General features: G+C 38.5%; 1 protein-coding gene across 1 annotated transcript; it reads left to right on the top strand.

Annotated features, from left to right (window-relative positions):
- The first annotated feature begins 15879 nt into the window (after positions 1-15879).
- On the top strand, positions 15880-16251 carry LOC130452204 (histone H2B). Its single transcript, XM_056791500.1, has one exon. The coding sequence runs from the start codon at positions 15880-15882 to the stop codon at positions 16249-16251; it is 372 nt and encodes a 123-aa protein (XP_056647478.1).
- The last annotated feature ends 21 nt before the right edge of the window (positions 16252-16272 follow it).

A 16272-nucleotide genomic window follows, 5' to 3' on the forward strand; every position in this document is an offset into this window, starting at 1 on the left:
ACCTGGCCTATAACGATGAGGTTTTTTTACTCCACCAGTAGCTGGTGCGCTTTTACGGGCGGCTTTCGTCGCTAATTGTTTACGAGGAGCTTTCCCTCCAGTCGATTTTCTAGCAGTTTGTTTAGTACGAGCCATCTTATTTTTTTTTTGTAAGTATATAAGAAATGTCAATATACTAAACCGCTATAGCAACTCGATAAACACACAATGAATGAGATAAATTTAGAGAGAGAGAGAGAGAGATTCGTTGTGAAAAATTAGGAAGGAAGGTTTTTTTTTTTTTTTTTGGTAATTTGGTTATGATTTGCATTAGGCCCTGATATAGGAATTTTTTCCTCTGCAGGGCTGGGTGTGGGGATATTTAGTTGGGAAGTGTTTGCTCGGCTGCTTCTAGCGGTGCAGTTACATTTTTTTTTTGTTAAGATTTTTTTTTTCTTTTTTATATTTTTTTTTGGGGGTTTTTTTTTTTTATATATTTTTTTTTGTTTATTTTTTGTTTTTTCTTAATCTAATTGGGGGTGGGCGGGTACAGCTGCGGCTGTATTATTCCCTATCGTCGGACATTTGTCTGGAGAATCGGTTCTCCAGGTTGCAGGGAAACCGCAGAAAACCTGCAACTCCGACGATGGATGAAAATGAGGGTGGGTGTTGGGGGTAGGAATTTATCTGATTGATATGGGAGCTATTATTGAGGAAATTGAGGAAGGATGAGGAGGGTCCCTTTCGCAACGGAATTCTTGATTCTATGGATCGAATCAATTAGAAGGGGCTTGGAGGTCATTTAGGCGGCTTGGAATGGGGGTTATGTCAGTATTGACATAAATGGCGTTGCTAGGGCTAAACCTACACTTTTTCAGTGGGACGTGTTTGGTTTTTGGGTGAAAGCGAAATGAATGCGGTTACCCACGCCGCTGGTTACGGTACAATTATAACCGTAAAAAGGGGGAATGAGGCGTTGTAGCGTTTCGGCTACTAGCGCCCGAGAAGTAGGGATGGCGTTCATTATTGTTGTTGCCAGGATTTCGATTAGGATTTTAGTGTCAGTAGACAGGTCGTAAGGGGTTTGAGGTTTTTCTAGGGTGACTGGGGCTGTATCCTGGGGGGCTTTCGGAGTTTCAATTCTTTTCGGACAGCGGGGGTGGAAGGCGGGGTGAGGTCCGCCGCAATTTTTACAGGTAGGGGAGTTAGCTTTTGGGCATTTTTCTGGCTTGTGACCAGAAGCACCACAGGTTGGACAAATAGGTTTGGCATTGCAGGTGTCTGCGGAGTGGCCGGTAGATGAGCAACGGTTGCAGTATTTGGGGACTGCGGGTATGGTGTTTGAATTTGAGGCTTCGCAGTAGTGCGGAAGCCCGTGGAAGTTAATACCCTTGGTTAGGGCGTGATGGTAGGCGGTTTCGGAATCTGTAATAATTCGGAACATGGATGTGGGTTTATTCGTGGATCTAGCTATAATTCTCCAAGTTTTAAGGACAGGGAATTTCAGGATAGAGAGGATCTCCAGGAACTCTTCTTCGGTGTAGGATTGGTCTACATTCTTGCAGACCAGAGAAAAGGTGGTTTTTTTGGTTTTAGTGGTGAGGGGTTTTTGGGCTCTTTGGGGAGGGTTTATCGGGATTACGACGATTTTCTCGTCGCCTATGGCGAAACGGATTTTCCTAGCCAACGTTTCGTGATGAAACGTGGAAGGAATTTTGAGGAGGGCGGTTCCATTGGGGTTAGCTTTGAGAAAGCTCATTTGTCCCCTCAACAGCTCTTGCGTGTTGAGGAGATTGTAGAGCTCTCTCTGTGAGGTATATTTAGTTGGGAGGTTTCTCAAATTGAGTGTTTGGGTGATGGTTTGGGATTGTTGGTGGGTTTTGGGGGTCTGGGATTGTTGGTGGGTTCTGGGGGTCTGGGGTTGTTGGTGGGTTCTGGGAGTCTGGGTTTGACTTGGTGCCTGGGGTTTAGTGGTATTTTGGGTATTTTTTTTTTGCTTTTGAGGTATTGAGATTGACTTGGAATTAAGAGGGGGAATTTTGTTTTTGGGGATCGCGCCTTGTCGGGTATAATCAACACGCTGGGATTTAGAGTTGGACGATTTCTGCGAGACCCTAGAAGCATAGGAATCCGCAGATGGTGTTGGTGAGGAGCTTCTATTATTCTCGAGTGATTTCCGTTTGATATACTCAATGGCATTACGAACTTGGGTGAATTGATTTGGACTGTACCGCGAGTATTCTGCGACCAATTCTGCAAAGGTTTCCTCCTCAGAAGGAGAATTGGGGTTGGTAGGGAGTGGTGGGAATTCATCGATGGTGGAAACAGGTTTACTTCGGGTTTGAATGGGGGAACGGGGTACTCGGGGCATTTTCAAAAGTGAAATAGGTGAAATAAAAGATCGATAGAGTCAGATCAAGTGAGGATAAGAAATAAGGATTTCGAGAATTGAAATCCTTTGTTAGTACCTAACAAGAGTTGGCTATCAAAGCCGACAGCGGACTCACTGCCGGAGGGAGTTTCCTCCCCGGTTAAAGAATTCCTGACCCTTTTGATTGCCTGTTAGTGTTTTATAAAAATGAAAATAATATTCACCTGAAACTGGCTGATCCTAGGACTCACGTTGGTTCTTGAAACACTTGCCCCCGAAAGGGTTTATTTCATTATAAAAAAAAAGCCCCGAAAAGGGCAGGTAGGTAGAGCAACAAAGCCCCGAAAGGGGCACTTTTGCAACTGTTAACTGTTCACGCTAAAATGTGCTGACGCTGTAATGTTTAATACTTTCTTTGTAAGCGAGAGTTTGAATCGCAGTAGGCGACCCTGCGTTTACCGGTGTGTTTTCTAAAATAAAACAGTGACCGATTATACAGCAGTCCTTTAATCCGTACTTGCGACCTTCTCGAAGCGCTCTGGAGATAAATTTAGAGAGAGAGAGAGATTCGTTGTGAAAAATTAGGAAGGAAGGGTTTTTTTTTTTTTTGGTAATTTGGTTATGATTTGCATTAGGCCCTGATATAGGAATTTTTTCCTCTGCAGGGCTGGGTGTGGGGATATTTAGTTGGGAAGTGTTTGCTCGGCTGCTTCTAGCGGTGCAGTTACATTTTTTTTTTTTTGTTAAGATTTTTTTTTTTTTTTCTCTTTTATATTTTTTTGGGGGTTTTTTTTTTTTTATATATTTTTTTTTGTTTATTTTTTGTTTTTTCTTAATCTAATTGGGGGTGGGCGGGTACAGCTGCGGCTGTATTATTCCCTATCGTCGGACATTTGTCTGGAGAATCGGTTCTCCAGGTTGCAGGGAAACCGCAGAAAACCTGCAACTCCGACGATGGATGAAAATGAGGGTGGGTGTTGGGGGTAGGAATTTATCTGATTGATATGGGAGCTATTATTGAGGAAATTGAGGAAGGATGAGGAGGGTCCCTTTCGCAACGGAGTTCTTGATTCTATGGATCGAATCAATTAGAAGGGGCTTGGAGGTCATTTAGGCGGCTTGGAATGGGGGTTATGTCAGTATTGACATAAATGGCGTTGCTAGGGCTAAACCTACACTTTTTCAGTGGGACGTGTTTGGTTTTTGGGTGAAAGCGAAATGAATGCGGTTACCCACGCCGCTGGTTACGGTACAATTATAACCGTAAAAAGGGGGAATGAGGCGTTGTAGCGTTTCGGCTACTAGCGCCCGAGAAGTAGGGATGGCGTTCATTATTGTTGTTGCCAGGATTTCGATTAGGATTTTAGTGTCAGTAGACAGGTCGTAAGGGGTTTGAGGTTTTTCTAGGGTGACTGGGGCTGTATCCTGGGGGGCTTTCGGAGTTTCAATCCTTTTCGGACAGCGGGGGTGGAAGGCGGGGTGAGGTCCGCCGCAATTTTTACAGGTAGGGGAGTTAGCTTTTGGGCATTTTTCTGGCTTGTGACCAGAAGCACCACAGGTTGGACAAATAGGTTTGGCATTGCAGGTGTCTGCGGAGTGGCCGGTAGATGAGCAACGGTTGCAGTATTTGGGGACTGCGGGTATGGTGTTTGAATTTGAGGCTTCGCAGTAGTGCGGAAGCCCGTGGAAGTTAATACCCTTGGTTAGGGCGTGATGGTAGGCGGTTTCGGAATCTGTAATAATTCGGAACATGGATGTGGGTTTATTCGTGGATCTAGCTATAATTCTCCAAGTTTTAAGGACAGGGAATTTCAGGATAGAGAGGATCTCCAGGAACTCTTCTTCGGTGTAGGATTGGTCTACATTCTTGCAGACCAGAGAAAAGGTGGTTTTTTTGGTTTTAGTGGTGAGGGGTTTTTGGGCTCTTTGGGGAGGGTTTATCGGGATTACGACGATTTTCTCGTCGCCTATGGCGTAACGGATTTTCCTTGCCAACGTTTCGTGATGAAACGTGGAAGGAATTTTGAGGAGGGCGGTTCCATTGGGGTTAGCTTTGAGAAAGCTCATTTGTCCCCTCAACAGCTCTTGCGTGTTGAGGAGATTGTAGAGCTCTCTCTGTGAGGTATATTTAGTTGGGAGGTTTCTCAAATTGAGTGTTTGGGTGATGGTTTGGGATTGTTGGTGGGTTTTGGGGGTCTGGGATTGTTGGTGGGTTCTGGGGGTCTGGGGTTGTTGGTGGGTTCTGGGAGTCTGGGTTTGACTTGGTGCCTGGGGTTTAGTGGTATTTTGGGTATTTTTTTTTGGCTTTTGAGATATTGAGATTGACTTGGAATTTAGAGGGGGAATTTTGTTTTTGGGGATCGCGCCTTGTAGGGTATAATCAACACGCTGGGATTTAGAGTTGGACGATTTCTGCGAGACCCTAGAAGCATAGGAATCCGCAGATGGTGCTGGTGAGGAGCTTCTATTATTCTCGAGTGATTTCCGTTTGATATACTCAATGGCATTACGAACTTGGGTGAATTGATTTGGACTGTACCGCGAGTATTCTGCGACCAATTCTGCAAAGGTTTCCTCCTCAGAAGGAGAATTGGGGTTGGTAGGGAGTGGTGGGAATTCATCGATGGTGGAAACAGGTTTACTTCGGGTTTGAATGGGGGAACGGGGTACTCGGGGCATTTTCAAAAGTGAAATAGGTGAAATAAAAGATCGATAGAGTCAGATCAAGTGAGGATAAGAAATAAGGATTTCTTTGTTAGTACCTAACAAGAGTTGGCTATCAAAGCCGACAGCGGACTCACTGCCGGAGGGAGTTTCCTCCCCGGTTAAAGAATTCCTGACCCTTTTGATTGCCTGTTAGTGTTTTATAAAAATGAAAATAATATTCACCTGAAACTGGCTGATCCTAGGACTCACGTTGGTTCTTGAAACACTTGCCCCCGAAAGGGTTTATTTCATTATAAAAAAAAGCCCCGAAAAGGGCAGGTAGGTAGAGCAACAAAGCCCCGAAAGGGGCATTTTTTGCAATGGTATACACTAATAATACGAGTTTCTTTGTCAGCGAGAATTTTTAATCGCAGTAGGCGACCCTGCGTTTACCGGTGTGTTTTCTAAAATAAAACAGTGACCGATTATACAGCAGTCCTTTAATCCGTACTTGCGACCTTCTCGAAGCGCTCTAAGAAAGCAACTGCTCTGGAGATAAATTTATTTATGACCTTCTTTTATAGCTTTGCCCAACATTACGGAGTACTAATCTGGGATTGGTGCGTACTTTTTCTAATGGGCGGAGCCGATAGTTATTATAAAGAGATTAGGGAAAATTCTTAGGTCAGTATTTTGAAGTCTTTTCGAAGTTATCATCGGATTGTTTTAGGTATATAGAAAAAACAAAATAAAAGAAAAATAATGACCGGTCGTGGTAAAGGTGGTAAAGGACTTGGAAAAGGGGGTGCAAAACGACACCGAAAAGTTTTACGTGATAATATCCAAGGAATTACCAAACCTGCTATTAGAAGATTAGCTAGACGTGGAGGAGTAAAACGTATATCGGGATTAATTTACGAAGAAACTCGTGGAGTTTTGAAAGTGTTTTTGGAAAATGTTATTAGAGATGCCGTAACATATACTGAACATGCTAAGAGAAAAACGGTAACGGCTATGGATGTTGTTTATGCTTTAAAACGTCAAGGTCGTACTTTATATGGTTTTGGTGGTTAATTTTCATTTTTCATATTTGAAGTAGAAGAATATGTCCTCCATCGCATTCTTCCCATAGCATATGTATATATACAAAAAAAAAAAAAAACGGTTCTTTTCAGAACCACAACATATTTTGCTTGAATATGAAAATAAAAAAAAAATAAATAACTTACACATTAGTTTGTTCTCTTATATATAAGAACAACCTCGCATTTATTGATACGCACATACATATACACTACATACATACATATAGATAAGAACATAAGCGAGTAGAGGAACTTTTATTTATCTTCATCTCATTATTTGCAATTTTTATTTCTAGTACGAACGTTATTATTAACGATGCTGAAAATAATCACATTAACCAACCACAATTCCAGTTATTATTACAGATGATAAGTTTTCTTATATATCAGGACATTTATTTATTTTTTTTTTTATCTAACAGTACGTTACACGAGAATCTCTTCTATCTCAACCAAAGAAAATAGAGAAATCAACGAATCAATAAATCTATCTAGCTCTATATATATATATATATATATATATATATAAAATTTAACTATATTATAATCTCTTTTTTTATATATATATATAAAAATAAAAAAAATTGTGGCCCTTAAAAGGGCCGGTTTATGCATATGTATTTCGATAAAATAAAGAAAAATAATATAATTAATAAAGAATTAAGCTTTCTTTTCTGTCTTTTTCGGTAAAAGTACAGCTTGAATGTTAGGAAGAACACCACCTTGTGCGATGGTTACTCCAGACAACAATTTATTCAATTCTTCATCGTTTCTAATGGCTAATTGTAAATGCCTTGGAATTATACGGGTCTTTTTGTTATCTCTAGCAGCATTTCCTGCTAATTCGAGTACTTCGGCTGCCAAATATTCCATAACAGCTGCCAAATATACTGGAGCTCCGGCACCGACTCGTTCTGCATAATTGCCTTTTCTCAACAAACGATGTATACGTCCTACAGGAAATTGTAATCCAGCTCGGTTTGAGCGAGACTTTGCCTTTCCCTTTACTTTACCACCTTTACCACGTCCAGACATTTTTTTTTATATATATTTTTCTTTTTCAAAAAAAAAAAAAAATAGAACTGTGTCAATTGAAAACTATGAAGCGCAACCGATGCGACGAAACTAACTGTTAAACAAAAAATTTACACTCGACCTATCTATTTATATTAACATGCCCTACCAATGAAATTATAGCAAATGCGCAAACGTAGAAAGGCGGAGCCTATTAGAATTACGTACGTTGATATAAAAGAGATGGACATAAGTGCTGTTAACTGCTAATTTTACCCATTTTTCGATAAAAACGGTACGTCATTCGAGTGTTTTTATTTTATTTCAAGAGAAATAATGCCACCAAAAGCTAGCGGAAAGGCAGCGAAAAAAGCCGGAAAGGCTCAAAAGAATATTTCGAAAGCCGATAAAAAGAAAAAAAGGAGGAGGAAGGAAAGTTATGCTATTTACATTTACAAAGTACTTAAGCAAGTTCATCCTGATACCGGTATATCGAGTAAAGCTATGAGTATAATGAATAGTTTTGTTAATGATATATTCGAACGAATCGCCGCCGAAGCATCCAGATTGGCTCATTATAATAAACGTTCAACAATTACAAGTAGAGAAATTCAAACTGCAGTGAGATTATTGCTTCCCGGAGAATTAGCAAAACACGCAGTCAGTGAAGGAACTAAAGCCGTTACCAAATATACTAGTTCTAAATAATAAGTATAACACATCTACTATATTGACCGAAAATTTTTTATTTTATTTACTTAAATGGTAACATCGACAAAAAAAAAAAAAAAACGGTTCTTTTCAGAACCACAATACTACTTTTTTTTATTTATATGATATATGATAACAACGAACGAACGACTGACTGACTTTAATTCAATTGATATTCCACTTAACTGAAAATTATGTATATATATATATATATATATATATATATATATGTATATATATATATATATATATATATATATATATATATATATATATAAAAACTTTCTAACGTCGCTTTTGTTTAAAAAAGTTTCATATACTAATTCACTGTCGGCTAAAGGCAAAAAAAAACCCGACCGTCGGTAAGATAAAACATACAAAGCGGTTGGTCGGTTGCCGTTGTCAAAGTAGTTTTTGTGGCGTCTTTGAAATTATGTTATAAACACTTTCTTTTTCTTTTCAAATTGGTTTGAAATTTTAAATAAAATATGTTCATTTCCTAAAATAATATACTATACAATGTAAAAAAGAATAAAAAATGTCGGATAAAATATTAAATATTGTAATAGACAGACATAGTTGCGAATAGAGCGAAGTAGCTCGTTCAAAGAAAATTTAATCAGTCAATCAATTTATTGTAATAATTATAATTTGCTACTACCACTTACCCACCATTCGATATCTAAAATGAAATATACGCGGGTTCCAATATTGAAATTTGATATTTTTCTTATATTTAGTATGTCGGAACACATTGTTATTGAAAAATACTCATAATAATATATTAGTTGGGAACATATAGTAGAAACGTGTCGCGTAAATCAGGGTAGACATGTCACCGTTCAAATGATAATTGCGGTATTATTTCAATTCGTTTTGATATTTTTAAATATTGGTCATTATTGTGAATAGACACGTTTCTCTTTACCTTCATTGTATTTTAAGAAGGACTTTTATTTAATTTCGAAATTATATCTAAAGTGCTAAGCATCGACGGAAATAAATTTTTAACCATTTTTAAGTGGTACTTTTTTTTAATAACAAACGTTGTTAGCAATTATTAAATTATAGTAAAACTTCGGCGAAAGTTCGAAGTATACCTTAGTTAGTTATTTGTCAATTTTTTTCATTACATTCGATTCGAAAATCTCGAAGAAACCAAGGTTTTTGAGGTTGGTTTGGTTTATGAGGTTCGTTTTTTAACTTAGTTCTATTCGTTCGTTCAGTCTTCCGTCCGCTTTATTTGAATGACTCCTCTTGTAACTCATTACACGCGAAAAATTAAAAGTCTTTTATACTTTTAAGTATATAGAGAGGTGAAATTTTTTAAAACTAAATATAAAAGTACATCCAATATTTTTTTTTTTTTTTTATATCAGTTTAGTGTAGTTTATCGACGATATAATAACTCTCAAGGTTGTTTGTTAGTAGTTATGGCGGATACAGAAAATCAAACTTCGGTTGTAACCGCAACGTCTGCGTCTAATTCACCGCAGGTTTCGTCGTCTCCAATAAATAAAAAGGAAAAAAAAGCTAAAAATCCTAGGACCAAACCATCTCATCCACCGACTTCGGAAATGGTAAACAATGCGATCAAAGGTTTAAAGGAACGCGGAGGCTCATCTTTACAAGCAATTAAAAAGTACATTGCTGCCAATTACAAAGTTGATGCAGAAAAAGTAGCGCCATTCATCAAAAAATATTTGAAAGCATCTGTAGTATCGGGATCTTTGGTACAAACTAAAGGTAAAGGAGCTTCCGGATCGTTCAAGTTAGCTTCGGCAACTTCGACTGGTGGTACTTCGGCTAAAACGAATGCTATTGACAAAAAGAAAAAGAAAACAGCCGCTTCTACTCCAGGCGTAACTAAATCCAAAAAAATTGTAACAGCTGCAAAAAGAAATGCTATTATTGCAGGAGGAGGAGGAGGAGGAGGAGGAGGAGTGGATAAATCGAAAAGTATTAAGAAATCTAATAAAGGCAAAAAAACGACAGGTACAGCAGCGGCTTCTTTAAAAACTTCGACAACAACAACACCAACTACTGATAAGAAAGGCGTTAAAGTTGCCAAAAAAACAGATAAAAAATCTTCGGCTAAAGGAGGAGTCGCCGCCGCCGCCGCTACCAATACAGCCAGTGCCGCATCATCCGAAATTAAAACGAAGAATCCTACTAAAGCAAAAAAATCTAATAAAGGCAGTCCCACGAAAAAGCCGAAAGCACCAAAACCGAAAACTGCGAAAGCAGCTGCTAGCAGTTCCTCTCCTAAAGCAAGAAAAGCCGCCGCCGCCGCCGCTCCTAAAAAGAAGAAATAAAAAGAATATTTTTTTTCTGACAGAAAGATAGTACAACAATCGAGAAGTATTATCGGACTGATGATGGGTACGACGACAATCGACAATAATAACAAATGGCCCTTGTCAGGGCCACAATTTTTTCATTTATTTATGAAGAAAATGAAAAACAAATAATGTTTGTTTTGATGAAACAAGAATTTTTTGAATTTCGGTTCAATAATTGATATGTTATGTTATATATAACATTTTCATCGATCGATGTAATGTAGGTTGTTACCACCTTCTAGATTTGTCTCGACCTACCTACGATATAGTAGATCTAATCTGTTTTATAAACTTTCAATTATTATATGTCGATATTGTCTAAAATTTGTTAGTTAAAAATAATAATTTTCTCTATCTCGTGCGTGCGTGCGTGCGTGCGTGTGTGTGTGTGTGTGTGTGTGTGTGTGTGTGTGTGTGTGTGTGTGCGTGCGTGCGTGCGTGCGTCTTCTTTACCCAATCAACAATCACATCCTTCTTTTATATTTCAATGTTTTCAAACGAACATCCTATATTTATATCAAAATATTATACTACTATCATAAATGTTAAATTATTTGTGGTTCTGAAAAGAACCGTTTTTACTTACAATATATATATAAAACAAAAAATCTATTATAATCAAATAGATAAAATGTAATTTTATATAAAAAAAAAAAAAAAAATTTGTATTTATGCTCGTTCTCCGCGAATTCTTCTAGCCAATTGGATATCCTTGGGCATAATGGTGACTCTTTTAGCATGAATGGCACACAGATTAGTATCTTCGAATAGACCTACCAAATAAGCCTCACTAGCTTCCTGGAGAGCCATAACCGCTGAACTTTGAAAACGTAAATCTGTTTTAAAATCTTGTGCTATTTCACGAACCAATCGTTGAAACGGCAATTTTCTAATAAGTAATTCGGTACTCTTTTGATAACGTCTTATCTCACGAAGAGCTACAGTACCTGGCCTATAACGATGAGGTTTTTTTACTCCACCAGTAGCTGGTGCGCTTTTACGGGCGGCTTTCGTCGCTAATTGTTTACGAGGAGCTTTCCCTCCAGTCGATTTTCTAGCAGTTTGTTTAGTACGAGCCATCTTATTTTTTTTTTGTAAGTATATAAGAAATGTCAATATACTAAACCGCTATAGCAACTCGATAAACACACAATGAATGAGATAAATTTAGAGAGAGAGAGAGAGATTCGTTGTGAAAAATTAGGAAGGAAGGGTTTTTTTTTTTTGGTAATTTGGTTATGATTTGCATTAGGCCCTGATATAGGAATTTTTTCCTCTGCAGGGCTGGGTGTGGGGATATTTAGTTGGGAAGTGTTTGCTCGGCTGCTTCTAGCGGTGCAGTTACAATTTTTTTTTTTTGTTAAGATTTTTTTTTTCCTTTTTATATATATTTTTTTTTTGGGGGGTTTTTTTTTTATATATTTTTTTTTGTTTATTTTTTGTTTTTTCTTAATCTAATTGGGGGTGGGCGGGTACAGCTGCGGCTGTATTATTCCCTATCGTCGGACATTTGTCTGGAGAATCGGTTCTCCAGGTTGCAGGGAAACCGCAGAAAACCTGCAACTCCGACGATGGATGAAAATGAGGGTGGGTGTTGGGGGTAGGAATTTATCTGATTGATATGGGAGCTATTATTGAGGAAATTGAGGAAGGATGAGGAGGGTCCCTTTCGCAACGGAATTCTTGATTCTATGGATCGAATCAATTAGAAGGGGCTTGGAGGTCATTTAGGCGGCTTGGAATGGGGGTTATGTCAGTATTGACATAAATGGCGTTGCTAGGGCTAAACCTACACTTTTTCAGTGGGACGTGTTTGGTTTTTGGGTGAAAGCGAAATGAATGCGGTTACCCACGCCGCTGGTTACGGTACAATTATAACCGTAAAAAGGGGGAATGAGGCGTTGTAGCGTTTCGGCTACTAGCGCCCGAGAAGTAGGGATGGCGTTCATTATTGTTGTTGCCAGGATTTCGATTAGGATTTTAGTGTCAGTAGACAGGTCGTAAGGGGTTTGAGGTTTTTCTAGGGTGACTGGGGCTGTATCCTGGGGGGCTTTCGGAGTTTCAATCCTTTTCGGACAGCGGGGGTGGAAGGCGGGGTGAGGTCCGCCGCAATTTTTACAGGTAGGGGAGTTAGCTTTTGGGCATTTTTCTGGCTTGTGACCAGAAGCACCACAGGTTGGACAAATAGGTTTGGCATTGCAGGTGTCTGCGGAGTGGCCGGTAGATGAGCAACGGTTGCAGTATTTGGGGACTGCGGGTATGGTGTTTGAATTTGAGGCTTCGCAGTAGTGCGGAAGCCCGTGGAAGTTAATACCCTTGGTTAGGGCGTGATGGTAGGCGGTTTCGGAATCTGTAATAATTCGGAACATGGATGTGGGTTTATTCGTGGATCTAGCTATAATTCTCCAAGTTTTAAGGACAGGGAATTTCAGGATAGAGAGGATCTCCAGGAACTCTTCTTCGGTGTAGGATTGGTCTACATTCTTGCAGACCAGAGAAAAGGTGGTTTTTTTGGTTTTAGTGGTGAGGGGTTTTTGGGCTCTTTGGGGAGGGTTTATCGGGATTACGACGATTTTCTCGTCGCCTATGGCGTAACGGATTTTCCTTGCCAACGTTTCGTGATGAAACGTGGAAGGAATTTTGAGGAGGGCGGTTCCATTGGGGTTAGCTTTGAGAAAGCTCATTTGTCCCCTCAACAGCTCTTGCGTGTTGAGGAGATTGTAGAGCTCTCTCTGTGAGGTATATTTAGTTGGGAGGTTTCTCAAATTGAGTGTTTGGGTGATGGTTTGGGATTGTTGGTGGGTTTTGGGGGTCTGGGATTGTTGGTGGGTTCTGGGGGTCTGGGGTTGTTGGTGGGTTCTGGGAGTCTGGGTTTGACTTGGTGCCTGGGGTTTAGTGGTATTTTGGGTATTTTTTTTTTGCTTTTGAGGTATTGAGATTGACTTGGAATTTAGAGGGGGAATTTTGTTTTTGGGGATCGCGCCTTGTCGGGTATAATCAACACGCTCGGATTTAGAGTTGGACGATTTCTGCGAGACCCTAGAAGCATAGGAATCCGCAGATGGTGCTGGTGAGGAGCTTCTATTATTCTCGAGTGATTTCCGTTTGATATACTCAATGGCATTACGAACTTGGGTGAATTGATTTGGACTGTACCGCGAGTATTCTGCGACCAATTCTGCAAAGGTTTCCTCCTCAGAAGGAGAATTGGGGTTGGTAGGGAGTGGTGGGAATTCATCGATGGTGGAAACAGGTTTACTTCGGGTTTGAATGGGGGAACGGGGTACTCGGGGCATTTTCAAAAGTGAAATAGGTGAAATAAAAGATCGATAGAGTCAGATCAAGTGAGGATAAGAAATAAGGATTTCGAGAATTGAAATCCTTTGTTAGTACCTAACAAGAGTTGGCTATCAAAGCCGACAGCGGACTCACTGCCGGAGGGAGTTTCCTCCCCGGTTAAAGAATTCCTGACCCTTTTGATTGCCTGTTAGTGTTTTATAAAAATGAAAATAATATTCACCTGAAACTGGCTGATCCTAGGACTCACGTTGGTTCTTGAAACACTTGCCCCCGAAAGGGTTTATTTCATTATAAAAAAAAGCCCCGAAAAGGGCAGGTAGGTAGAGCAACAAAGCCCCGAAAGGGGCATTTTTTGCAATGGTATACACTAATAATACGAGTTTCTTTGTCAGCGAGAATTTTTAATCGCAGTAGGCGACCCTGCGTTTACCGGTGTGTTTTCTAAAATAAAACAGTGACCGATTATACAGCAGTCCTTTAATCCGTACTTGCGACCTTCTCGAAGCGCTCTAAGAAAGCAACTGGAGATAAATTTATTTATGACCTTCTTTTATAGCTTTGCCCAACATTACGGAGTACTAATCTGGGATTGGTGCGTACTTTTTCTAATGGGCGGAGCCGATAGTTATTATAAAGAGATTAGGGAAAATTCTTAGGTCAGTATTTTGAAGTCTTTTCGAAGTTATCATCGGATTGTTTTAGGTATATAGAAAAAACAAAATAAAAGAAAAATAATGACCGGTCGTGGTAAAGGTGGTAAAGGACTTGGAAAAGGGGGTGCAAAACGACACCGAAAAGTTTTACGTGATAATATCCAAGGAATTACCAAACCTGCTATTAGAAGATTAGCTAGACGTGGAGGAGTAAAACGTATATCGGGATTAATTTACGAAGAAACTCGTGGAGTTTTGAAAGTGTTTTTGGAAAATGTTATTAGAGATGCCGTAACATATACTGAACATGCTAAGAGAAAAACGGTAACGGCTATGGATGTTGTTTATGCTTTAAAACGTCAAGGTCGTACTTTATATGGTTTTGGTGGTTAATTTTCATTTTTCATATTTGAAGTAGAAGAATATGTCCTCCATCGCATTCTTCCCATAGCATATGTATATATACAAAAAAAAAAAAAAACGGTTCTTTTCAGAACCACAACATATTTTGCTTGAATATGAAAATAAAAAAAAAATAAATAACTTACACATTAGTTTGTTCTCTTATATATAAGAACAACCTCGCATTTATTGATACGCACATACATATACACTACATACATACATATAGATAAGAACATAAGCGAGTAGAGGAACTTTTATTTATCTTCATCTCATTATTTGCAATTTTTATTTCTAGTACGAACGTTATTATTAACGATGCTGAAAATAATCACATTAACCAACCACAATTCCAGTTATTATTACAGATGATAAGTTTTCTTATATATCAGGACATTTATTTATTTTTTTTTTTATCTAACAGTACGTTACACGAGAATCTCTTCTATCTCAACCAAAGAAAATAGAGAAATCAACGAATCAATAAATCTATCTAGCTCTATATATATATATATATATATATATATATATATATATATATATATATAATATAAAATTTAACTATATTATAATCTCTTTTTTTATATATATATATAAAAATAAAAAAAATTGTGGCCCTTAAAAGGGCCGGTTTATGCATATGTATTTCGATAAAATAAAGAAAAATAATATAATTAATAAAGAATTAAGCTTTCTTTTCTGTCTTTTTCGGTAAAAGTACAGCTTGAATGTTAGGAAGAACACCACCTTGTGCGATGGTTACTCCAGACAACAATTTATTCAATTCTTCATCGTTTCTAATGGCTAATTGTAAATGCCTTGGAATTATACGGGTCTTTTTGTTATCTCTAGCAGCATTTCCTGCTAATTCGAGTACTTCGGCTGCCAAATATTCCATAACAGCTGCCAAATATACTGGAGCTCCGGCACCGACTCGTTCTGCATAATTGCCTTTTCTCAACAAACGATGTATACGTCCTACAGGAAATTGTAATCCAGCTCGGTTTGAGCGAGACTTTGCCTTTCCCTTTACTTTACCACCTTTACCACGTCCAGACATTTTTTTTTATATATATTTTTCTTTTTCAAAAAAAAAAAAAAAATAGAACTGTGTCAATTGAAAACTATGAAGCGCAACCGATGCGACGAAACTAACTGTTAAACAAAAAATTTACACTCGACCTATCTATTTATATTAACATGCCCTACCAATGAAATTATAGCAAATGCGCAAACGTAGAAAGGCGGAGCCTATTAGAATTACGTACGTTGATATAAAAGAGATGGACATAAGTGCTGTTAACTGCTAATTTTACCCATTTTTCGATAAAAACGGTACGTCATTCGAGTGTTTTTATTTTATTTCAAGAGAAATAATGCCACCAAAAGCTAGCGGAAAGGCAGCGAAAAAAGCCGGAAAGGCTCAAAAGAATATTTCGAAAGCCGATAAAAAGAAAAAAAGGAGGAGGAAGGAAAGTTATGCTATTTACATTTACAAAGTACTTAAGCAAGTTCATCCTGATACCGGTATATCGAGTAAAGCTATGAGTATAATGAATAGTTTTGTTAATGATATATTCGAACGAATCGCCGCCGAAGCATCCAGATTGGCTCATTATAATAAACGTTCAACAATTACAAGTAGAGAAATTCAAACTGCAGTGAGATTATTGCTTCCCGGAGAATTAGCAAAACACGCAGTCAGTGAAGGAACTAAAGCCGTTACCAAATATACTAGTTCTAAATAATAAGTATAACACATCTACTAT

This window comes from Diorhabda sublineata, unplaced genomic scaffold (genome assembly GCF_026230105.1).
Source record: "Diorhabda sublineata isolate icDioSubl1.1 unplaced genomic scaffold, icDioSubl1.1 Dsub_29, whole genome shotgun sequence".
NCBI classification, from domain to species: domain Eukaryota; kingdom Metazoa; phylum Arthropoda; class Insecta; order Coleoptera; family Chrysomelidae; genus Diorhabda; species Diorhabda sublineata.

Excerpts from the sequence above, each read along its gene's own strand:
- LOC130452204 (XM_056791500.1), top strand. The coding sequence starts at position 15,880 with ATGCCACCAAAAGCTAGCGGAAAGGCAGCGAAAAAAGCCGGAAAGGCT.